Source organism: Hyla sarda, chromosome 1 (assembly GCF_029499605.1).
Source record: "Hyla sarda isolate aHylSar1 chromosome 1, aHylSar1.hap1, whole genome shotgun sequence".
Lineage (NCBI taxonomy): Eukaryota > Metazoa > Chordata > Amphibia > Anura > Hylidae > Hyla > Hyla sarda.
Window position 1 is genome coordinate 431,763,907 of NC_079189.1, and position 25,440 is coordinate 431,789,346.

The window sequence follows — 25,440 nt, forward strand, 5'->3', positions numbered from 1 at the left end:
GGATCCTGTACAGTACACACGGTGTCCCAGAAAAGAGCAAATGTAGCCGCCCCACCTGGTGTCCAAAAGAACAGCTATCCCTGGTACAGGTAAAGAGTAGTCAAGAATATGTAATACCTCCCTGTACTGTAGGGGGCGCTACCAGACAGCCAGTCAGTGCATGCACTTCAATAATACAGGGGTTCTCTCTCTCTCTCTCTCTCTCCCCCTCTCCCTCTCCCTCTCCCTCTTCCTCTTCCTCTTCTCTCTCTCGCCATGTCAGGGAGATTCCAAGCCACAGAAGTAAGCCATGACACCCAGACACTGTTTGTGCATATAACAATATTATGATTGTACATATAATTGGTTTACCTTTTATGAGAGGGTGCCAACGTATATCTACATCGGACCCTTGAAACACGATCTGAAACGAACCTAAAGGATAAACGTATTTGTGAAAGTTTTCTTTGGAGGCATTCACACCACAGTTCTGCTATACGACAGTGAATCCGGCGAGAGTATTTAAAAAAACGGATGCTGGCGTATCTTTGCCGTACCCCATTCACTTCAATGAGCCGGATGGAGTCAGCTAGTGACTCCGATCGACTTATTTATGGACCGCTATGGTCTGCCACGATTTTTTGTCTGGCAACAAAACTGTGGACGGTTTTTTAATTCTCCTGCCAGATCCAGCTGCCATATAGCCAAAACGTGGTGTGAATGCCCCCTTACTCCTAACTTATTCCATGTATCCAATTCTTCTACCTGATATTACTATGCATTCACATCCCTAAATCCAAAAAAGCTTGGCGTTCAGGAGAGTGACAAACTTAGCTACAGCCACAGTGATGTATTTCAGTTATTCAACAGGTCTTTGTTTTTGATCTCTCTGTCTAGGTGGCCTTGACTATCTGGTGTTAAATCACGTGGGAGGAAGTGGGTCATTTGGAACTTTTAAAGGTGACATGGAGGCTTTACTGAGTTCTACCAATGTAAATTTCCTCAGTTACGTCCAACTGACATCCATAGCTCTGAAGGCGCTACTGGAATCCCAAGGGAGCATCGTTGTTATGTCTTCTCTGAGTGGTAATATTAATAGCATGGTTGTATAGTACAGTATTTTTTTGTTTTTAAATGTTTGAAAACAATAACCATTATTGGTGGTGTAGATTGAATGGGTACTCCGCCCCTAGACATCTTATCCTCTATCCAAAAGATAGGGGATAAGATGTCCGATCGCGGTGGTCCCACAGCTGGGCCCCCGTGATCTCTGTGCATCACCCGGCATTCGTTTAGAATGCTGGGTGGGGGTGGCAGGGGTCATGATGTCATGGCCACACCCCCTCATGACGTCACACCACACCCTCTTAATGCAAGTCTATGGGAAGGGGCATGGTGGCCGTCACGCCCCCTCCCATAGACTTGCATTGAGAAGGTGTGACGGCACAAGGGGCGTGGCTGTGGCGCGTGACAAAAGGCAGAGTATCCCTTTATTTCAGCTGTCTAAATAATCATATTCTTAAAAAAATAGGCAAATTGTGCACCAAATCCACATAGCTTTAAAAGTTTAGAACCCCAAACCCCTGCCTTCACTCAAAAATAATCTGCATTGGAAAAAGTTTACTCACAGGCTTAAATAACTCTCTATAACTTATTAACCCTGTTCACCATCCTAGACCAACAGGGACATCTCAATTAACCCCTTCACTGCCCTTACCCTTAAAAATATCACATTAACCCACTGCCCTACACCACCAAAGATGTAAGATATAAGGGGTACTCAAGATGTTATCCCTGCAGAAGAAGGCAGGTTACGGGTATACCTGGCAGGGGATTGTCCCAGATCCGACTTATGTACTTTAGCCCTTTACCGGAGTGTCGGAACACGATTCTCACAAATGGTAGCTGTATTAACTTTTTATTGACTGATGTACAGTGATATCACTGTAAATCAGTCAATAGAAAGTTAATACAGCTTCCATTTGTGAGAATCCTGTTCCGTCACTCCGGTGAAGCACATAAGTCAGATCTGGGACAATCCCCTGCCAGGGATACCTGTAACCTGCCTTCTTCTGCAATCCATACCGCTGCCAACAGTGCCGACAGCAAGCGGCTCCCGGACCCTGCCACAAAATATCTTAAGCGTACCCCAGTGTTGTGCCTGCCAATAGATAGCACAACTGTACAAGGGGAGCTGCTCCTTAATATCTCTGCTAAACTCAAATATTTGTTTAAAGGTAACTGAGGTATCAGAGCGCCATCTCTGTTCTTTTCTTTCTTTATACCCACCTGCCTAAGATGTTATCCCTATAACATGCTGATCGGTGGGGTTCTGCCCACTGTGACCACCCAAGAATGGGCAAAATGTATTTCATTAAGTAGAGTGTTTGTGCATTGGTTTGAAGTCTACACATAAACTCACATGTAGCTGGTTGAAAGTGTCATGAAAGGGGGGCAGGGAGTTAGTGAGCCCTAACTGTCCCTATAACCGCTGTCCCTTTCTATTGCCCATCTGCTCTAAACGATGGATTGACAACCATGAGGACGGTCCCTATACTGCTAAACTGCATGCGTGTAAGAGTCAAACAAAACATACATGTCGGGAAACAAATCAGGAACATAATGGCATGCTACAAAACTTCAAACAGATATACCAACCAGGATACAGTATACTAAAAAACACTTCAAAAACCAGAATCAAGATTAACTGCAGATATGATAATATGAACAAGACTAGATAAGAGGATAAATATACAGCAGACAAAACCAGGAGATGCAGGGGATGAACAGGTTAACTGAATATCAGAACACTAAATGGGTCAGGAAAGCAATAGCACTGTTCACAATGGACTAAGAACAGGGAACATACTGGACACCCCACTCCAATCATGGAGGGACATCAATACTAAAGCCAAATAGGCTCCTAGCTAGCGGGCACGCTCCACAGTATAAACAGGATACTAGCCTAGGAGGAAACAAAAATCCTAAATATAAGCAAACACGGTTACAGACACATGACTAACTCACTCCTAGATAGATGGATTAGCACAAGGCTCAGAACATGATTCTATCCTAAAAGATCCAGGATCAAACAAGGTCAAAACAGGACTGACAAATGACACAGTGTGAATACAGACTCAGGAAACACAAAGCATATGCAGAACAAACAATACTAGAGGACTAAAACCCAACAAAGGTACTAAAACAAAGCAGGCTAAAATTTATACCGTATATCAGACAGAACAGATAACCATGGTTAAAACTCAGGTTACATGTGCTCAGACAGACATAGTGAACATAATGCAAACATGGTCAGAGTAATAGGTGTAATTACCAGCCCAGAGCAGCACCTGAAGAGGTCCTTCCCAAACCAGGGAGAATAAAACACAGAAACTGTTCAGACCTAACACAATGTCTGAACAGGACCCAAAGCAGAAAAATGCGAAATACTAAATCACAGACAATACAGAAAGGTTTTATCATGCACCTTATTGTTCAACAGTCACAAAAAAGTAGCAGGTAATAAAACAGCGTACCTGTTCTTCAGGCTTACTTCATATGATCTCTTATCACCAACATAAACATAAATTCATTATTTTTGTCAAAGCTTATTCCTTTATTTTTGCAGATAAATTCATTGTTTTCAATCCACTTGTACGCACACAATGGGCAGTGTGTAACTCCACCAAGGTGTCCTCTTTTCTGCAGTGCCCAGGGAGGAGAACACCACAGATGAGTTAGACACTACCTGTCTACTCTGTTGTCACGATTCGGCTGGCAGGAGGTGGATCCTCTGTGCCAGAGAGGGATTGGCGTGGACCGTGCTGGTGGACCGGTTCTAAGTTGCTACTGGTATTCACCAGAGCCCGCCGCAAAGCGGGATGGTCCTGCAGCGGCGGTAGCAACCAGGTCGTATCCACCAGCAACGGCTCAACCTCTCTGACTGCTGAAGATAGGCGCGGTACAAGGGAGTAGACAAGAGCAAGGTCGGACGTAGCAGAAGGTCGGGGCAGGCAGCAAGGATCGTACTCAGGGGCAACGGCAGGAGGTCTGGAACACAGGCTAGGAACACACAAGGAAACGCTTTCACTGGCACAATGGCAACAAGATCCGGCGAGGGAGTGCAGGGGAAGTGAGGTATAAATAGGGAGTGCACAGGTGAACACACTAATTAAGCCAACTGCGCCAATCAGTGGCGCAGTGGCCCTTTAAATCGCAGAGACCCGGCGCGCGCGCGCCCTAAGGAGCGGGGCCGCGCGCGCCGGGACAGGACCGACGGAGAGCGAGTCAGGTACGGGAGCCGGGGTGCGCATCGCGAGCGGGCGCCACCCGCATCGCGAATCGCATCCCGGCTGGGAGAGGTATCGCAGCGCACCCGGTCAGCAGGTCTGACCGGGGCGCTGCAATTGCGAGGATGTTGCGATCGCTCCGGGGAGGAGCGGGGACCCGGAGCGCTCGGCGTAACAGTACCCCCCCCCCCCTTGGGTCTCCCCCTCTTCTTGGAGCCTGAGAACCTGAGGACCAGACTTTTGTCTAGGATGTTGTCCTCAGGTTCCCAGGATCTCTCTTCTGGACCACAGCCCTCCCAATCTACCAAGAAAAATCTTTTTCCTCTGACCGTCTTGGAGGCCAGTATCTCCTTCACGGAGAAGATGTCAGAAGAACCGGAAACAGGAGTGGGAGAAACAAGTTTGGGAGAGAAACGGTTGATGATGAGTGGTTTAAGGAGAGAGACATGGAAGGCATTGGGAATACGAAGAGAAGGAGGAAGAAGGAGTTTGTAAGAGACAGGATTAATCTGGCACAAGACTTTGAAAGGACCAAGATAGCGTGGTCCCAGTTTGTAACTGGGGACACGAAAGCGGACATATTTAGCGGAGAGCCATACCTTGTCTCCGGGAGCAAAAATGGGGGGGGTTCTTCTTTTCTTATCGGAAAACCTTTTCATGCGGGATGAAGCCTGTAAAAGAGAATTTTGGGTCTCTTTCCATATGGTGGAAAGATCACGAGTCACTTCATCCACAGCGGGCAAACCAGAGTGCAAGGGAGTAGGGAGGGGGGGAAGAGGGTGACGGCCGTACACCACGAAAAATGGGGACTTAGCAGAAGATTCAGAGACTCTGAAGTTGTATGAGAATTCGGCCCAGTCATCCTGGCGGGAGGAAACAAAATGCCGTAAATAGTCACCCAGGACCTGGTTAATTCTTTCTACTTGCCCATTGGATTGGGGATGATAAGAAGAAGAGAAGTTTAATTTAATCTTGAGCTGTTTACAGAGGGCCCTCCAGAATTTAGACGCCTCTATCCGAGACGATCTGCGTGGGCAAACCGTGAAGACGAAAAATGTGTACAAAAAATTGTTTTGCCAACTGAGGCGCTGAAGGAAGACCAGGAAGAGGAATAAAATGTGCCATCTTGGAAAATCGATCAACGACCACCCAAACAACAGTGTTGCCACGGGATGGGGGTAAGTCAGTAATAAAGTCCATACCAATCAGTGACCAAGGCTGTTCGGGGACAGGCAGAGGATGAAGGAGACCAGCAGGCTTCTGGCGAGGAGTCTTATCCCGGGCACAGACAGTACAGGCCCGCACAAAATCAACAACATCAGTCTCCAGAGTCGGCCACCAATAGAAACGAGAGATGAGTTGCAGGGACTTTTTGATGCCCGCATGGCCTGCGAGGTGGGAGGAGTGACCCCATTTGAGAATCCCGAGACGTTGGCGTGGAGAAACGAAGGTCTTCCCTGGAGGAGTGTGCCTGATGGAGGCTGGCGAAGTGGAGATCAGACAGTCAGGAGGAATGATGTGTTGCAGAGAGACCTCTACTTCCGAGGCATCCGAGGAACGAGAGAGGGCATCGGCCCTAATGTTCTTGTCGGCAGGGCGAAAATGAATTTCAAAGTTAAAACGGGCAAAGAACAACGACCACCTGGCCTGGCGAGGGTTCAGCCGTTGGGCAGACTGGAGATAGGAGAGATTCTTGTGATCGGTGTAAATGATAACTGGAAATTTTGATCCCTCCAGCAGATGCCTCCATTCCTCAAGTGCCAATTTAATGGCCAGTAGTTCTCGATCCCCGATGGAGTAGTTTCTCTCCGCCGGAGAGAAGGTCCTAGGAAAAAAAACACAAGTAACAGCATGCCCGGAAGAATTTTTTTGTAGAAGGACCGCTCCAGCTCCCACTGAGGAGGCATCTACCTCCAATAGGAAGGGTTTAGATGGGTCAGGTCTGGAGAGCACGGGAGCAGAAGAAAAGGCAGACTTGAGCCGTTTAAATGCGTCTTCCGCTTGGGGAGACCAGGACTTGGGATTGGCATTTTTCTTGGTTAAAGCCATGATAGGAGCCACAATAGTGGAAAAGTGTGGAATAAATTGTCTGTAATAATTGGCGAACCCCAAAAAACGTTGGATAGCACGGAGTCCGGAGGGGCGTGGCCAATCTAAGACGGCAGAGCGTTTATCCGGGTCCATTTGTAATCCCTGGCCAGAGACCAAGTATCCTAGGAAAGGAAGAGATTGACATTCAAACAGACATTTCTCCATTTTGGCATAAAGTTGATTGTCTCGAAGTCTCTGAAGAACCATGCGGACATGCTGGCGGTGTTCTTCTAAGTTGGCAGAAAAAATCAGAATATCGTCCAGATACACAACAACACAGGAATATAAGAGATCACGAAAAATTTCATTAACAAAGTCTTGGAAGACGGCAGGGGCGTTGCACAGGCCAAAGGGCATGACCAGATACTCAAAGTGTCCATCTCTGGTGTTAAATGCAGTCTTCCATTCGTCCCCCTCCCTGATGCGGATGAGATTATAAGCACCTCTTAAGTCCAGTTTGGTAAAGATGTGGGCACCTTGAAGGCGATCAAAGAGTTCTGAGATAAGAGGTAGGGGGTAGCGGTTCTTTACCGTGATTTTATTAAGTCCGCGGTAATCAATGCAAGGACGTAGGGAGCCATCTTTTTTGGACACAAAAAAAAATCCAGCTCCGGCAGGAGAGGAGGATTTGCGGATAAACCCCTTTTTTAAATTTTCCTGGATGTATTCAGACATAGCAAGAGTCTCTGGAGCGGACAGAGGATAAATTCTGCCCCGGGGTGGAGTAGTGCCCGGGAGGAGGTCAATAGGACAGTCATAAGGCCTGTGAGGAGGTAAAGTCTCAGCTTGCTTTTTGCAAAACACGTCAGCATAGTCCATATAAGCCTTAGGGAGACCGGTTACAGGGGGAACCACAGGGTCACGGCAGGGAGTACTGGGAACCGGTTTAAGACAGTCCTTGAAACAAGAAGTACCCCAGCTCTTGATTTCTCCTGTGGACCAATGAAGGGTTGGGGAATGGCGTTGAAGCCACGGTAATCCAAGGAGAATTTCGGAAGTGCAATTGGAGAGGACCAAAAACTCAATTTTTTCGTGATGAGGTCCGATGCACATTAGGAGGGGTTCCGTGCGGTAACGCACGGTACAGTCCAATCTTTCATTGTTAACACAATTGATGTAGAGGGGTCTGGCGAGACTGGTCACCGGGATGTTGAACCTGTTGATGAGAGAGGCCAAAATAAAATTTCCTGCAGATCCGGAATCCAAGAAGGCCATAGTAGAGAAGGAGAAGGTAGGAGAAGATATCCGCACAGGCACAGTTAGGCGTGGAGAAGCAGAGTTGACATCAAGAACTGTCTCACCTTTGTGCGGAGTCAGCGTACGTCTTTCCAGGCGGGGAGGACGGATAGGACAATCCTTCAGGAAGTGTTCGGTACCGGCACAGTACAGGCACAGATTCTCCATGCGGCGTCGTGTCCTCTCTTGAGGTGTCAAGCGAGACCGGTCAACTTGCATAGCCTCCACGGCGGGAGGCACAGGAACGGATTGCAGAGGACCAGAGGAGAGAGGAGCCGGGGAGAAAAAACGCCTTGAGCGAACAAAGTCCATATCCTGGCGGAGCTCCTGACGCCTTTCGGAAAAACGCATGTCAATGCGAGTGGCTAGATGAATAAGTTCATGTAGGTTAGCAGGAATTTCTCGTGCGGCCAGAACATCTTTAATGTTGCTGGATAGGCCTTTTTTAAAGGTCGCGCAGAGGGCCTCATTATTCCAGGATAATTCGGAGGCAAGAGTACGGAATTGGATGGCGTACTCGCCAAGAGAAGAATTACCCTGGACCAGGTTCAGCAGGGCAGTCTCAGCAGAAGAGGCTCGGGCAGGTTCCTCAAAGACACTTCGAATCTCCGTGAAGAAGGAGTGTACAGAGGCAGTGACGGGGTCATTGCGGTCCCAGAGCGGTGTGGCCCATGACAGAGCTTTCCCAGACAGAAGGCTGACTACGAAAGCCACCTTAGACCTTTCAGTAGGAAACTGGTCCGACATCATCTCCAAGTGCAGGGAACATTGTGAAAGAAAGCCACGGCAAAACTTAGAGTCCCCATCAAATTTATCCGACAAGGATAGTCGTAGGCCGGAAGCGGCCACTCGCTGCGGAGGAAGTGCAGGAGCTGGCGGAGGAGATGATTGCTGAAGCTGTGGTAGTAGCTGCTGTAGCATCACGGTCAGTTGAGACAGCTGGTGGCCTTGTTGCGCTATCTGTTGCGACTGCTGGGCGACCACCGTGGTGAGGTCGGCGACAACTGGCAGTGGAACTTCAGCGGGATCCATGGCCGGATCTACTGTCACGATTCGGCTGGCAGGAGGTGGATCCTCTGTGCCAGAGAGGGATTGGCGTGGACCGTGCTGGTGGACCGGTTCTAAGTTGCTACTGGTATTCACCAGAGCCCGCCGCAAAGCGGGATGGTCTTGCAGCGGCGGTAGCAACCAGGTCGTATCCACCAGCAACGGCTCAACCTCTCTGACTGCTGAAGATAGGCGCGGTACAAGGGAGTAGACAAGAGCAAGGTCGGACGTAGCAGAAGGTCGGGGCAGGCAGCAAGGATCGTAGTCAGGGGCAACGGCAGGAGGTCTGGAACACAGGCTAGGAACACACAAGGAAACGCTTTCACTGGCACAATGGCAACAAGATCCGGCGAGGGAGTGCAGGGGAAGTGAGGTATAAATAGGGAGTGCACAGGTGAACACACTAATTAAGCCAACTGCGCCAATCAGTGGCGCAGTGGCCCTTTAAATCACAGAGACCCGGCGCGCGCGCCCTAAGGAGCAGGGCCGCGCGCGCCGGGACAGGACCGACGGAGAGCGAGTCAGGTACGGGAGCCGGGGTGCGCATCCCGAGCGGGCGCCACCCGCATCGCGAATCGCATCCCGGCTGGGAGAGGTATCGCAGCGCACCCGGTCAGCAGGTCTGACCGGGGCGCTGCAATTGCGAGGATGTTGCGAGCGCTCCGGGGAGGAGCGGGGACCCGGAGCGCTCGGCGTAACATCTGTCTAAAAAAAAAAAAAAATGCATTGACAATAATTTCATAAGCATAAAAGTGTTTATGCCTATGTTGGTGATAATATATCATATAAGGCAAGCCTATAAGGTGCAGCCAGTGCTCCATCCATTCTCTATGAGGCTTCAGAATATTGCTTATACTGTAGCTTGGGCATAACATATTGAGATGCAAATTCCCCTTAAAGCCCATCAGTATCTCACATCATTTGAGATGCTGACATCAACATTTTTATTGTCTTAGATACCCAGAGATATTACAATAACAGTATCACAACCCTAGCCAAACAGGGATGTTGTATTAACTCATTTACTGCCTTACCTGTCAGAGTTGCTGATATTAAAGGGGTTTTCTGGCCAACTATAAAACTTAGTTAAAGGGTACTCCACTGGGAAAAAAAAATTGGTGCCAGAAAGGTAAATATATTTGTAAATTACTTCTTATAAAAAAATCTTAATCTTTCCAGTACTTATCAGCTGCTGTATAGTACAGAGGAAGTTCTTTTCTTTTTGAATTTCCTCTCTGTCTGACCACAGTGCTCTCTGTTGACACCTCTGTCCATGTCAGGAACTGTCCAGCATTGAGTCCAGCAAATTAAATGCATACGAGCTTGATAGGGCCCAAACTTAGTAAATTGGGGCCAAAGCACAATATACATTGGCATCCTTGTTTTGAAGGGATCCAACATACAGTATATCCAGGACACACTACATTATCGCAATGGGAATTCAGCCTTACAGAGGCTTAGAGAGAAAGAGTATTTCAATCAATATTTAATTTATTCAAATGTAAACATTATTGTAGGCAATGCTTTATTCACATTACACTAGGAAACCTTAAAAATGTGTACCCACTGCTTGGCCATATACTTTTTGAATTAAACCTCACCTACAAGTGACTACTTTTGGTCTGTTTCCTAAAGGTATACATTTTGTTTGTGGTACACAAAAGTATACCGTACTCTACTATGCTGTTGTCTCCCACAAGCAAAACATGTAAATTGTAAAACAGACCAAATGTAGTCACTAGTAGATATTGTTTGTTCTATTAAAGTCTATGCCAGTGCTGTGAACTTGTACAGCCTGAAATTTATTTAGCTTGTATTATAACAGTGTCAGACTTACTGTGGATATTGGCCTTTGCAATGCAAAGGTAAAAACATGCACCACTGCCTGCAGCAAATTTGAAGACACCTGTGGGACATAAAATGACACCACATGTGCATAGGTTGTTTTAAGCATTCCCCTCCACTGTGAGTAAATCACATGTTTAAAAGGGTACTCCGGTGGAAAAAAAATAAAAAAAAAAAATCAACTGGTGCCAGAAAGTTAAACAGATTAGTTTTTTTTTAAATAAAGAAATAAATTTGACATGTCACAGAGACTTGTCAAAAGTTTAGATCGGTCAGAGTCTCAGTGTCGAGACCCCCACCAATCAGGAGAACGGGTAGGGAAAAGCAATCTCAGTCCAGGGAAAGTGAGACCCATAAACTTAGAGGGCCACGGGACGGAGATCACTAAGAGCCGGGGAGTGAAGCATGCTGCTGCATGCTTCTCCTCACTCGTTCTCCTGATCAGTGGGGTCTTAGCAGTGAAACCCAGAACAAAAACTTTTGAAAAGTCTCTGACATGTCAAAAGTTTTTTGTTTTTTTTAAATGACAGGTACACTTTAAAGGGAACCAATCAGCAGATGCTTAGGGAGCAGAGCGATGACGAAAGCCATCATTCAAGCCATCGGGGCGGGTTCATGGCCACAGCGAACGGAGCTGGCGAGTGTAAGTCCCTGCCCAGGGGGCTACTTTCCAGGCGGTCGGGGGACTTTATAACTTAATATCTTCACCATCCCTCGGGGCACAAACGTCCCCCGGGGATGGTGAGGATAATGATTTTAGCATATATATATATATATATATATATATATATATATATATATATATGTATACATATATATATATCGGCTGAGTACCCGGCGTTGCCCGGTTTTTCCTTCCTAATCCTTGTTGGGGAGAAAAATCAACAAAGGAGGAAGCTTTTGACTTCATATCCCGTCCTCATATATTGTTGTCATATCCCAACCCCATATCCCGTCCCCATTGTAATGCACAAAAAAGGGTAGAAAATAAATGGGGTGGGACTTAAACAGTGGGTGTGTCTGTGAGATGGGGTGTGGCTTGCAAGTTGGACTGGCACATTTACCAGGAGATGCAGAACGGAGCTTGTGGAAGTCCCATACACTTGCATGGGACTTGAAACAAAAACCCACCGGTATTTTTTGGCTCACTCGAGTATAAGCCGAGGGGGGCATTTTCAGCACTAAAAATCATGCTGAAAAACTCGGCTTATACTCGACTATATACGATATACTAGCTGAGTACCTGGCGTTGCACGGTTTTTCCTTCCTAATCCTTGTTGGGGAGGAAAATCAACAAAGGAGGAAGCTTTGACTTCATATCCCATCCCCATATATTGTTGTAATATTCCAACCCCATATCCCGTCCCCATATCCCGACCTCATATCACGACCTCCTATCCCGACCTCCTATCCCTTCCTCCTATCCTGTCCTCATATCCCGACCCCCTAACCTGTCCTCATAACCATTCCTCATATCTTGACCTCATATCCCATCCTCATATCTCAACCTCATATCCCGACCTCATATCCAGTCCTCATATCCCGACCTCATGTCTCGACCTCATATCCCGACCTCATATCCGGACCTCGTATCCCGTCCTCCTATCTCGACCTCATATCTTGACCTCCCATCCCGTCCTCATATTTCTCATATTCTCATATCTCAATCTCATATCCCGACCTCCTATCCCGTCCTCCTATCCCGTCCTCCTATCCCGTCCTCCTATCCCGTCCTCAGATCTCAACCTCATATCTCGACCTCATATCCTGACCTCCTAACCCGTCCTCATATTCCCCATATCCCGACCTCCTATCCCTTCCTCCTATCCCGACCTCTAACCTGTCCTCATATCCCGTCCTCATATCTTGACCTCATATCCCGTCCTCATATCCCGTCCTCCTATCCTGACCTGATATCCCGACCTGATATCCCGTCCTCATATCCTGACCTCATATCTCGACCTCATATCCCGACCTCCTAACCTGTCCTCATATCCCATCCTCATATCTTGACCTCATATCCTGTCCTCAGCTCCTGACCTCATATCCCGACCTCCTATCCCGTCCTCATATCCTGTCCTCATTCCTGACCTCATATCCCGACCTCCTATCCCGTCCTCCTATCCATCTCGACCTCCTATCCCGTCCTCATATTCCTCATATTCCGTTCTCATATCCCGACCTCCTATTCCGACCTCCTATCCAGAGCTCCTCTCTTTGTGAGATGGGATGTGGCTTGCTAGCCGGATTGACACATTCACCAGGAGATGCAGAGCAGAGCTTGTGGAGTAAGGTACTGGAAGCCCCATATACTCGCATGGGACTTGAAACAAATACCCCATCTTTTATGTAAGGGTGTAGGTAAGGGTTAATTTAACTATCATATATTTTTATTTGACATATAAGTAATATGTGCACCAGGTATTATTGAAATATCTCCTGCCGTACGGAAGTTTTGTGGGAACATACATTTCCCATTGATTTGCATGGGACTTGCAAAAACCCCGACCCTCACAAATGGGGGTAGTTAAGGGTTAAATTAACTATCCTATATTTTAAGTGGACATATAAGTAACATGTGACCAAGTATTATCAAAATATCTCCAGCCGTTGGGAAGTTATGCAGTAACATATAGTTCCCATAGACATGTATGGGACTTTAAAGGGGTCTTCCAGGAAAAAACTTTTTATATATATATCAACTGGCTCCAGAAAGTTAAACAGTTTTGTAAATTACTTCTATTAAAAAATCTTAATCCTTTCAGTACTTGTGAGCTTCTGAAGTTAAGGTTGTTCTTTTCTGTCTAAATCCTCTCTGATGACACGTGTCTCGGGAACCGCCCAGTTTAGAAGCAAATCCCCATAGCAAACCTCTTCTAAACTGGACGTTTCCCGAGACAGGTGTCATCAGAGAGGATTTAGACAGAAAAGAACGACCTTAACTTCAGAAGCTCATAAGTACTGAAAGGATTAAGATTTTTAAATAGAAGTAATTTACAAATCTGTTTAACTTTCAGGAGCCAGTTGATATATATAAAAAAGTTTTTTCCTGGAATACCCCTTTAATCAAAAACCCTGACCCTGGGAAATGAGGGTGAGTAAGGGTTAAATCACCTATCCAGTGATTGTTGTTGACATATAAGTAACATGTGTGCCAAGTTTCATGTGAATATCTTCAGCCGTTTGGACGTGATGCTGGAACATACACACATACATACATACACACACACACACACACACACATACACACACACACACATACACACATACACACATACACACACACACACACACACATTGGCCCACATTTATCATTGTAGGTGTAAGTGAAGCATTCTTTTACACCTTTTTTTTGTGTGCTGGTAATTTATTAAATGTTCACAGAGCATTTGATACATTTTGTGCAGGTCACATTTTCTGAAATTTCTCTCTTCACATACACCAAAAAGCTAAGCCAGGTCTGGGCTGGTGAAGTTTTAGAGACTTTTCAATGGCTTTGCGCCTTTTTTGCGCCTTTTTACAAAAAGGCGCAGTTCATAAATCCCTTCTATATCATGTGTATTGCCAAAATCAGTGGATTGCAACTCAAAATCAGCAGAAATGTGTAAACAAAAAGGCGCAAATAAAGCCTTGTGGAGGATTATATATGCTAAAATCTGCTGATTGGTTCCCTTCAAAACTAACTCCATCCCTGTAACTGCCCATCAGCATATTGTCTTTTTTACCCACATACCCATTTGCTTTAGTTCTTTAAATCTAATAAAGAATGCCTAAATCAAGGGTAGGTCTTCTGTTAATATAGGTCTTCTCATTCCATGCAGGACGTATTGGGGCACCATTTACAACAAGTTACTGTGCAGCCAAGTTTGCACTGGAAGGTTTCTACAGTTCCTGTTACGCCGAGCGCTCCGGGTCCCCGCTCCTCCCCGGAGCGCTCGCTACACTTCCCTCACTGCAGCGCCCCGGTCGGTTCCACGGACCCGGGGCGCTGCGTTACCACCTCCGGCCGGGATGCGATTCGCGATGCGGGTAGCGCCCGCTCGCGATGCGCACCCCGGCTCCCGTACCTTACTCGCTCCCCGTCAGTTCTGTCCCGGCGCGCGCGGCCCCGCTCCCTAGGGCGCGCGCGCGCCGGGTCTTTGCGATTTAAAGGGCCACTGCACCGCTGATTGGTGCAGTGGTTCCAATTAGTGTTTACACCTGTGCACTTCCCTATATCACCTCACTTCCCCTTCACTCCCTCGCCGGATCTTGTTGCCCTAGTGCCAGTGAAAGCGTTCCTTGTGTGTTCCTTGCCTGTGATTCCAGACCTTCTGCCGTTGCCCCTGACTACGATCCTTGCTGCCTGCCCCGACCTTCTGCTACGTCCGACCTTGCTTCTGTCTACTCCCTTGTACCGCGCCTATCTTCAGCAGCCAGAGAGGTTGAGCCGTTGCTAGGGGATACGACCTGGTCACTACCGCCGCAGCAAGACCATCCCGCTTTGCGGCGGGCTCTGGTGAAAACCAGTAGTGACTTAGAACCGATCCTCTAGCACGGTCCACGCCAATCCCTCTCTGGCACAGAGGATCCACTACCTGCCAGCCGGCATCGTGACAGTAGATCCGGCCATGGATCCCGCTGAAGTTCCTCTGCCAGTTGTCGCTGACCTCACCACGGTGGTCGCCCAGCAGTCACAACAGATTGCGCAACAAGGCCAACAGCTGTCTCAACTGACTGTTATGCTACAACAGTTACTACCACAGCTCCAGCAATCATCTCCTCCGCCAGCTCCTGTACCTCCTCCGCAGCGAGTGGCCGCTTCTGGAATACGACTATCCTTGCCGGATAAATTTGATGGGGACTCTAAGTTTTGCCGTGGCTTTCTTTCCCAATGTTCATTACACTTGGAGATGATGTCGGACCAGTTCCCCACTGAAAGGTCTAAGGTGGCTTTCGTAGTCAGCCTGCTGTCTGGAAAAGCCCTGGCTTGGGCCACACCGCTCTGGGACCGCAATGACCCCGTCACTGCCTCTGTACACTCCTTCTTCTCGGAAATTCGAAGTGTCTTTGAGGAACCTGCCCGAGCCTCTTCTGCTGAGACTGCCCTGTTGAACCTGGTCCAGGGTAATTCTTCCGTTGGCGAGTATGCCGTACAGTTCCGTACCCTTGCTTCAGAATTATCCTGGAATAATGAGGCACTCTGCGCGACCTTTAAAAAAGGCCTATCCAGCAACATTAAAGATGTTCTGGCCGCACGAGAAATCCCTGCTAACCTACATGAACTCATCCATCTTGCCACTCGCATTGACATGCGTTTTTCCGAACGGCGTCAGGAGCTCCGCCAGGATATGGACTCTGTTCGCACGAGGCGTTTCTTCTCCCCGGCTCCTCTCTCCTCTGGTCCCCTGCAATCTGTTCCTGTGCCTCCCGCCGTGGAGGCTATGCAGGTCGACCGGTCTCGCCTGACACCCCAAGAGAGGACACGACGCCGCATGGAGAATCTCTGCCTGTACTGTGCTAGTACCGAACACTTCCTGAAGGATTGTCCTATCCGTCCTCCCCGCCTGGAAAGACGTCCGCTGACTCCGCACAAAGGTGAGACAGTCCTTGATGTCTACTCTGCTTCTCCACGTCTTACTGTGCCTGTGCGGATGTCTGCCTCTGCCTTCTCCTTCTCTGCTGTGGCCTTCTTGGACTCTGGATCTGCAGGAAATTTCATCTTAGCCTCTCTCGTCAACAAGTTCAACATCCCGGTGACCAGTCTCGCCAGACCCCTCTACATCAATTGTGTAAACAATGAAAGATTGGACTGTACTATACGTTTCCGCACGGAGCCCCTTCTAATGTGCATCGGATCTCATCACGAGAGGATTGAACTGTTGGTCCTCCCCAATTGCACTTCTGAAATCCTTCTTGGACTTCCCTGGCTTCAACTCCATTCCCCAATCCTGGATTGGTCCACTGGGGAGATCAAGAGTTGGGGGCCCTCTTGTTCCAAGGACTGCTTAAAACCGGTTCCCAGTAAACCTTGCCGTGTCCCTGTGCTTCCTCATGTAACCGGTCTCCCTAAGGCCTATATGGACTTTGCGGACGTTTTTTGCAAAAAACAAGCTGAGACTCTACCTCCTCACAGGCCTTATGATTGTCCCATTGACCTCCTCCCGGGCACTACTCCACCCCGGGGCAGAATCTATCCTCTGTCCGTCCCAGAGACTCTTGCCATGTCTGAATACGTCCAAGAAAATTTAAAAAAGGGCTTTATCCGTAAATCCTCCTCTCCTGCCGGAGCCGGATTTTTCTTTGTGTCCAAAAAAGATGGCTCTCTACGTCCTTGCATTGACTACCGCGGTCTTAATAAAATCACGGTTAAGAACCGCTACCCCCTACCCCTCATCTCTGAACTCTTTGATCGTCTCCAAGGTGCCCATATTTTTACCAAACTGGACTTAAGAGGTGCTTATAATCTCATCCGCATCAGAGAGGGGGATGAATGGAAAACGGCATTTAACACCAGAGATGGACACTTTGAGTATCTGGTCATGCCCTTTGGTCTATGCAACGCCCCTGCCGTCTTCCAAGACTTTGTTAATGAAATTTTTCGTGATCTACTATACTCCTGTGTTGTTGTATATCTGGACGATATCCTGATTTTTTCTGCCAATCTAGAAGAACACCGCCAGCATGTCCGTATGGTTCTTCAGAGACTTCGTGATAATCAACTCTATGCCAAAATAGAGAAATGTCTGTTTGAATGCCAATCTCTTCCTTTTCTAGGATACTTGGTCTCTGGCCAGGGACTACAAATGGACCCAGATAAACTCTCTGCCGTCTTAGATTGGCCACGCCCCTCCGGACTCCGTGCCATCCAACGTTTTTTGGGGTTCGCCAATTATTACAGGCAATTTATTCCACATTTTTCTACCATTGTGGCTCCTATTGTGGCTTTAACAAAAAAAAATGCCGATCCCAAGTCCTGGCCTCCTCAAGCGGAAGACGCCTTTAAACGACTCAAGTCTGCCTTTTCTTCGGCTCCCGTGCTCTCCAGACCTGACCCATCTAAACCCTTCCTATTGGAGGTTGATGCCTCCTCAGTGGGAGCTGGAGCTGTCCTTCTACAAAAAAACTCTTCCGGGCATGCTGTTACTTGTGGTTTTTTTTCCAGGACCTTCTCTCCGGCGGAGAGGAACTACTCCATCGGGGATCGAGAGCTTCTAGCCATTAAATTAGCACTTGAGGAATGGAGGCATCTGCTGGAGGGATCAAGATTTCCAGTTATTATTTACACCGATCACAAGAACCTCTCCTACCTCCAGTCTGCCCAACGGCTGAATCCTCGTCAGGCCAGGTGGTCTCTGTTCTTTGCCCGATTTAATTTTGAAATTCACTTTCGGCCTGCTGATAAAAACATTAGGGCCGATGCTCTCTCTCGTTCCTCAGATGCCTCTGAAATTGAACTCTCTCCTCAACACATCATTCCTCCTGACTGCCTGATTTCCACTTCTCCAGCCTCCATCAGGCAAACTCCTCCAGGAAAGACCTTTGTTTCTCCACGCCAACGCCTTGGGATCCTCAAATGGGGTCACTCCTCCCATCTCGCAGGTCATGCGGGCATCAAGAAATCTGTGCAACTCATCTCTCGCTTCTATTGGTGGCCGACTCTAGAGACTGATGTGGTGGACTTTGTGCGAGCCTGCACTATCTGTGCCCGGGATAAGACTCCTCGCCAGAAGCCCGCTGGTTTTCTTCATCCTCTACCTGTCCCCGAACAACCTTGGTCTCTGATTGGTATGGATTTTATTACTGACTTACCCCCATCCCATGGCAACACTGTTATTTGGGTGGTCGTTGATCGATTCTCCAAAATGGCACATTTCATCCCTCTTCCTGGCCTTCCTTCAGCGCCTCAGTTGGCTAAACAATTTTTTGTACACATTTTTCGTCTTCACGGGTTGCCTACACAGATCGTCTCGGATAGAGGCGTCCAATTTGTGTCTAAATTCTGGAGGGCTCTCTGTAAACAACTCAAGATTAAATTAAATTTTTCTTCTGCATACCATCCTCAATCCAATGGACAAGTAGAGAGAATTAACCAGATCTTGGGTGACTATTTACGACATTTTGTTTCCTCCCGCCAGGATGACTGGGCAGATCTTCTACCTTGGGCCGAATTCTCGTATAATTTCAGAATCTCTGAATCTTCCTCCAAATCTCCGTTTTTCGTGGTGTACGGCCGTCACCCTCTTCCCCCCCTCCCTACCCCCTTGCCCTCTGGTCTGCCCGCTGTGGATGAAATTTCTCGTGATCTTTCCACCATATGGAAAGAGACCCAAAATTCTCTCTTACAGGCTTCTTCTCGCATGAAGAGATTCGCAGATAAGAAAAGAAGAGCTCCTCCCATTTTTTCCCCTGGAGACAAGGTATGGCTCTCCGCGAAATATGTCCGTTTCCGTGTCCCGAGCTATAAGTTGGGACCACGCTATCTTGGTCCTTTTAAAGTTTTGTGTCAAATTAATCCTGTCTCTTACAAACTTCTTCTTCCTCCTTCTCTTCGTATCCCTAATGCCTTTCACGTCTCTCTTCTTAAACCTCTCATCCTCAACCGTTTTTCTCCTAAATCTGTTCCTCCCACTCCTGTTTCCGGCTCCTCGGACATCTTCTCTGTCAAAGAGATTTTGGCCTCTAAAAAGGTCAGGGGAAGAACTTTTTTTTTAGTGGATTGGGAGGGTTGTGGTCCAGAAGAGAGGTCCTGGGAACCTGAGGACAATATCCTGGACAAAAGTCTGATCCTCAGGTTCTCAGGCCCCAAGAAGAGGGGGAGACCCAAGGGGGGGGGTACTGTTACGCCGAGCGCTCCGGGTCCCCGCTCCTCCCCGGAGCGCTCGCTACACTTCCCTCACTGCAGCGCCCCGGTCGGTTCCACGGACCCGGGGCGCTGCGTTACCACCTCCGGCCGGGATGCGATTCGCGATGCGGGTAGCGCCCGCTCGCGATGCGCACCCCGGCTCCCGTACCTTACTCGCTCCCCGTCAGTTCTGTCCCGGCGCGCGCGGCCCCGCTCCCTAGGGCGCGCGCGCGCCGGGTCTTTGCGATTTAAAGGGCCACTGCACCGCTGATTGGTGCAGTGGTTCCAATTAGTGTTTACACCTGTGCACTTCCCTATATCACCTCACTTCCCCTTCACTCCCTCGCCGGATCTTGTTGCCCTAGTGCCAGTGAAAGCGTTCCTTGTGTGTTCCTTGCCTGTGATTCCAGACCTTCTGCCGTTGCCCCTGACTACGATCCTTGCTGCCTGCCCCGACCTTCTGCTACGTCCGACCTTGCTTCTGTCTACTCCCTTGTACCGCGCCTATCTTCAGCAGCCAGAGAGGTTGAGCCGTTGCTAGGGGATACGACCTGGTCACTACCGCCGCAGCAAGACCATCCCGCTTTGCGGCGGGCTCTGGTGAAAACCAGTAGTGACTTAGAACCGATCCTCTAGCACGGTCCACGCCAATCCCTCTCTGGCACAGAGGATCCACTACCTGCCAGCCGGCATCGTGACAGTTCCCTTCGCAGAGAATTTGTACTGAATAAGAGCAATGTATCTGTTACTGTGGCTGTTTTGGGATTCATTGATACAGGTAAGGTTGATGCGACTTGCATAGGTACTGTTTGCCATGCACTAAGGCATTATTTTTGTAAATTAATTATGTAGAAAGTCTCCTTTGACATATCCTTAACCCCTTAACGATACAGGACGTAAATGTATGTCCCGGTGCCCAGTGGCGTCTCCAGATTTCATATTTTGGGGAGACAACCAGGGAGGACCAGGGCAAAAGTGGGGGGGCCTTGTCACTCCCTGTTGTTACATAGTTCATCACGTCTATCTTCGCACGCTGATTGACACCAGATGCTGACTTTGGAGTTGATTGGCAGAGGGTATTTCTGGAAAACACCCTCACACAGTGTCTATTTAGGAGGTTGGAGGGAAAGTGGTTACGGTGCAGATGGACATGCACCTGATAGACCCTGCGAGGTAGTGGCTGACTCTAATAAGGAAGATGCTTGGACAGAGCCAGACTGGGACTAAAAAGATGTCAATACTACCTCCCATCCCATATTTGCGGTGCTGCAAATTATGCTTTATTTTGGCCACTTTTGTCACTATTTCCTTAAATATTTATTTAAACCACACACAGCTTTAAACAATTAGCTGCCAGCTACTAACCCCTTCCCGCTATGGGACGTATGTATATGTCTCAGCACCCGACGCGTTCGCGTGCTGGGACGTATGCATACGTCCCCACGGGCAGCTCGATCACAACCGGAGACCTGCCGCAGCTGCCGGGGTCACGATCGTGCAGGTCCTGGCAGCACTAACCCCATAGATGCCGTTATCAGTCCTGATCACGGCATCTATGGTGTTGACAGGGGAAAGGGTGCTCCCCCTGTTCACCAACTGCGACACCGCGATACGATCGCAGGTCGCCGTTGGTTGCTATATTAGCAGGAGGTCACATGAGGACCTCCTGTCTGTCAGCTACGGAAGCCTGTGAGATCCAGCCACAGGCTGCAGCATGTGCAGCCGATCAGGCTATACTATGCTGCAGTACAAATGTATTGCAGCATAGTATAACTTGTAAAAAGTAAAAAAAAAAAAAAAAGTTCTTCAATAAAAGTATAAAGTGTAAAAGAAAAAAAATGCCCCTTTCCCAATAAAAGCCCGGTATTGTCGTAAAAAAAAAAAAAAATCATATTCATATAAGGTATTGCCGCATAATGATGTGTACTATAAAGCTATAATGTAAATTATCCCACACGGTGAACGCCATTAAAGAAAAAAAAAACACACAACAAAGCGCAAAATTTGCCAATTTTGGTGCAAATAGCGTAGTAAAAAAGATCGAAAAGGTAGCACATCCCAGAAATTTTTTAAATAAAAAGTGATCAAACATTCTGATCTACACCAAATTGTTCCCAATAAAAATGACATGGAGCAAAAAATGAATGCCAACACAGCTTAATAAAACAGTTACAAGGATCAGAAAAATGTAAGCGTACAAATTTTTGGTTATTGTAATCGTACTGACCTGAAGAATAAAGATAACCTATCCGTTTTACTGCACAGTGACTGGCATATAAACAATCCACCAAAACATGAAAAAATTGTATTTCATCTCACAAGCAACTTTCTTTCTGTTTCGCAGCACATTTTATGGCAAAATGAAGGATCTCATTATAAAGTACAATTAGTCTCCCAATGGGTTAATGCGGTGTTTCCTAACCAGGGTCCCTCCAGCTGTTGTAAAACTATAACTTGTAGTTTTGCAACTGCTGGAGGCACCCAGTTTGGGAAACACTGGCTTAATGATTGATACACTACCGAGTGGTCTGTCAGAGATGAGGGTCTGTTGGTGACAGTACTGTGGGGGCACTGAGGCTGGCGCACTTTTGCTGTGGGTCTGTAAATATGGATGAAGTGTTATAGCAGTACCACCTAACACTGGCACCTTAATAGTGGTGCTGACTGACAGTGGGTGACAAATAAGTAAATGTTTTATAGATTCTTTAGACATTTATCTTTAGTATAACCAACCTGTGGTCATAGTCTGTAGGCTCTTCCCTCATACAGCCCCATCGCTCCCTCTCACTCAAATGCTGCTGCTGCCATGTCTCTTCTGTTTGGTGTTCTGTGACAGGACAAGCTGCTTATAAACTGATAAGACCCCGGAATCTGGTGCTTGGCTCAACCTTTGTGTGCAGCAGCTCCCTGCACTGACCATAGAGATCATTACAGTGAGAGGACAGAGAGGACTGTGGAGCTACAGGCTGCACTGCTCTCTCTATGTTCGGGCAAAGCAGCTTAGGAACCTCTGCCCGATCATAACAGTGTCAGCCTCGGTGTCAGAAAAAACAGTTTTCAATTGGGGGGCACAGTATGATGTGGGGGGGGGGGCACCGACCCCTCTGGCCGCTCCCTAGAGACGGCACTCCTAGTGCCCTGGTACTTAACGCACCAGGACGTACATTTACATCCTCTCCAGTCATGGCTGTAAATGTTGGCACCCCTGAAATTTTTCAAGAAAATGAAGTATTTCTCACAGAAAGAGGATTGCAGTAATATGTTTTGCTATACACATGTTTATTGGAACTAAACCAAAAAATGGAGGAAAAAAGCTAATCGGACATAATGTCACACCAAACAAAATGTTTGGCACTCTTTCAAAATTGTGGAAAAATAAAATTGTTTAAAGCATGTGATGCTTCTTTAAACTCACCTGGGGGCAAGTAACAGGTGTGGTGCAATATAAAAATAACACCTGAAAGCAGATAAAAAGGAGAGAAGTTCACTTAGTCTTTGCATTGTGTGTCTGTGTGTGCCACACTAAGCATGGACAACAGAAAGAGGAGAAAAGAACTGTCTGGGGACTTGAGAACCAAAAATGTGGAAAAATATCAACAATCTCAAGGTTACAAGTCCATCTCCAGAGATCTAGATTTGCCTTTGTCCACAGTGCGCAACATTATCAAGAAGTTTGCAACCCATGTAGCTAATGGAATGGCAACAAAGCGCTGGAAAGTCCAGATCTAAATCCCATTGAACACCTGTGGAGAGACCTTAAAATTGCTGTTGGGTAAAGGTTCCCTTCCAATTAGAGAGACCTGGAGCAGTTTGCAAAGGAAGAGTGGTCCAACATTCCGGCTGAGAGGTGTAAGAAGCTTATTGATGGTTATAGGAAGCGACTGATTTCAGTTATTTTTTCCAAAGGGTGTGCAAACAAATATTTAGTTAAGGGTGCCAATAATTTTGTCCAGCCCATTTTTGGAGTTTGGTGTGACATAATGTCCAATTAGCTTTTTTTTTTTTACTTCCTTTTTTTGGTTTAGTTCCAATACACACAAAGGGAATAAACATGTGTTTAGCAAAACATGTGTTACTGCAATCCTTTTCTGTGCGAAATACTTCATTTTCTAGAAACATTTCAGGGGTGCCAACATTTACAGCCATGACTGTATATGACCGCGAGCACCGGAATGGTGCTCGTGTCATGGGCGGCAGGTCCCGGCTGTCAGCAGCCAGGGACCCGCCATTAAATGGCGCACATCAGTGATCGTGCTGATATGCACCATTAACCCCTCATATGCCGTGATTAATACCGATCATGGCATCTGCGGCAGTGCAGTTGGTAAAATGGATGAACGGATCGCCCGTGGTGCTGCCGCAGTGATCCGATCATCCATAATGGTGGACGGAGGTCCCCTCACCTTCCTCTGTCCGTCTCCAGGGGTATTCTGCTCTGGTCTGAGAACGAGCAGACCAGAGCAGAAGTTCACCGATAATACTGATCAGTGCTATGCCCTATGCATATCACTGAACAGTATTAGCAATTAAATTATTGCTATTAATAGTCCACTATTTTTTATTTTGCCATACTTTTTATGGTAAAATGAGTGATGTAATTACAAAAGACAACTGGTCGCACAAAAAACAAGCCCTCATACTTGTCTGTGGATGGAAATATAAAAGAGTTATGATTTTTAGAAGGTGAGGGGGGAAAATGAAAATGCAAAAATAAAACCGGCTGCGTCCTTAAGGCCAAAATGGGCTGTGTCCTTAAGGGGTTAAACTATAGATGTAATGTCAGCGGTTGGCAGCTGCTGGCATACAGCGCTTCCAGCTGCTTACCTTGACCAAGTTGTTCGCTCGGCTCCCCCTCCCCATTGTAGGTTCTGGACTTACTCTTCTGTACTGTCACAGGCTGCGACAGTTTCTGGTGCACTCCATATGCTGTGAGCATGCACCTACCATCTCGTAAAGGGTTCACGCACCTCCCTGATTCTAATCTTTGACAGGCACCACCTATATAACTCTGCTCCACTTGCTACCTGATGCATGAGCAATAGTTTTTTCTACAAGCAAAGGTGTCTGTATCTGTCCTGTTAATTCGTGTTCCTGACCTGAGCCTTTTATCCTGACCCTGTTTCTGCCTGATTCTTCTATGCCTTGCTGATTATCTAGTGTATGATCCGGACTGTTGACCATGCCTGTGCTGTCATCAAGCCTGCACCACCTGGCTGCATCTGAGCTTCTCAGCTCTGCTGTTCTATAACACCTAATCAGCTCTGCCACATTTTAATCTGATGTGCTTTGCTACTATTGCTTACAGTAACAGCCTACCCATCCAGCCAGTGGTAGCTACCTGGTATCTCCCCTGCAGAGAAAGTCCAGCTTCTGCATCCTGGAGTGTGATAAAGGATGAAAACCAGGGTTATACCTAAAATTCACTCCTAAGTTTGGCACTAAGCTGGCCTTTTAGGCTTTTTGTGCTAAACATTTTGGGATGCTTTAACCTATGTAAGTGACCCAAATTTGGGGAAAATCTATCAAAGCTTGCATGCCAGTTTCCTGAAGTAGAAAAGTCCCAAATTTTTGAGCAAGCCATTTTATGGGAAAAAACGTCTCCTGTGTTTCACGCAGAAATTGAGAACAGTGAACAAAAATGTGCTTCTTTTTGCGCCACTTTTGTGGTGTAAGCATTGATAGGTTACCCGGTCTACCTCAGGAACTGGTCACAGCAGGAACAATTAACAGCTTTAAAACAGGATTAGATACATTCATGGAACAAAATAACATTAATGCTTATGAAGAAATATAAAATCCCATCCCTTCCCCAATATCGCGCCACACCCCTACCCCTTAATTCCCTGGTTGAACTTGATGGACATATGTCTTTTTTCGACCGTACTAACTATGTAACTATGTAACTATGTAGTCCTTTATGTTGGTGGTAAACTAATGTTTGTGGTCTATAGATTTAAACCCAGATTTAACAATCTGCCTAAAACTTGTTTGTGCAGAGGAAAAGTAAACCAGTTGCCCATAGCAACCAATCAGATGGATGCTTTCAATTTTGAAAAGGCCTCTGAAAAATAAAACAATCAATCTGATGGTTGGGCACAGCGGATGACATGGGCACAGCTACAGTTTGCC

General features: G+C 47.2%; 1 protein-coding gene across 3 annotated transcripts in view; it reads left to right on the forward strand.

Annotated features, from left to right (window-relative positions):
• The window catches only part of LOC130282130 (hydroxysteroid 11-beta-dehydrogenase 1-like protein A), a 58,388-nt gene that overhangs the window by 32,459 nt on the left and 489 nt on the right, over positions 1-25,440 (forward strand). For all 3 annotated transcript variants that reach the window (XM_056530070.1, XM_056530064.1, XM_056530077.1), the window contains 3 exons: positions 877-1,065; positions 14,309-14,371; positions 20,009-20,089. In XM_056530070.1, the coding sequence (XP_056386045.1) occupies positions 877-1,065; positions 14,309-14,371; positions 20,009-20,089 (333 nt within the window). The remainder of the gene's footprint in view (positions 1-876; positions 1,066-14,308; positions 14,372-20,008; positions 20,090-25,440) is intronic.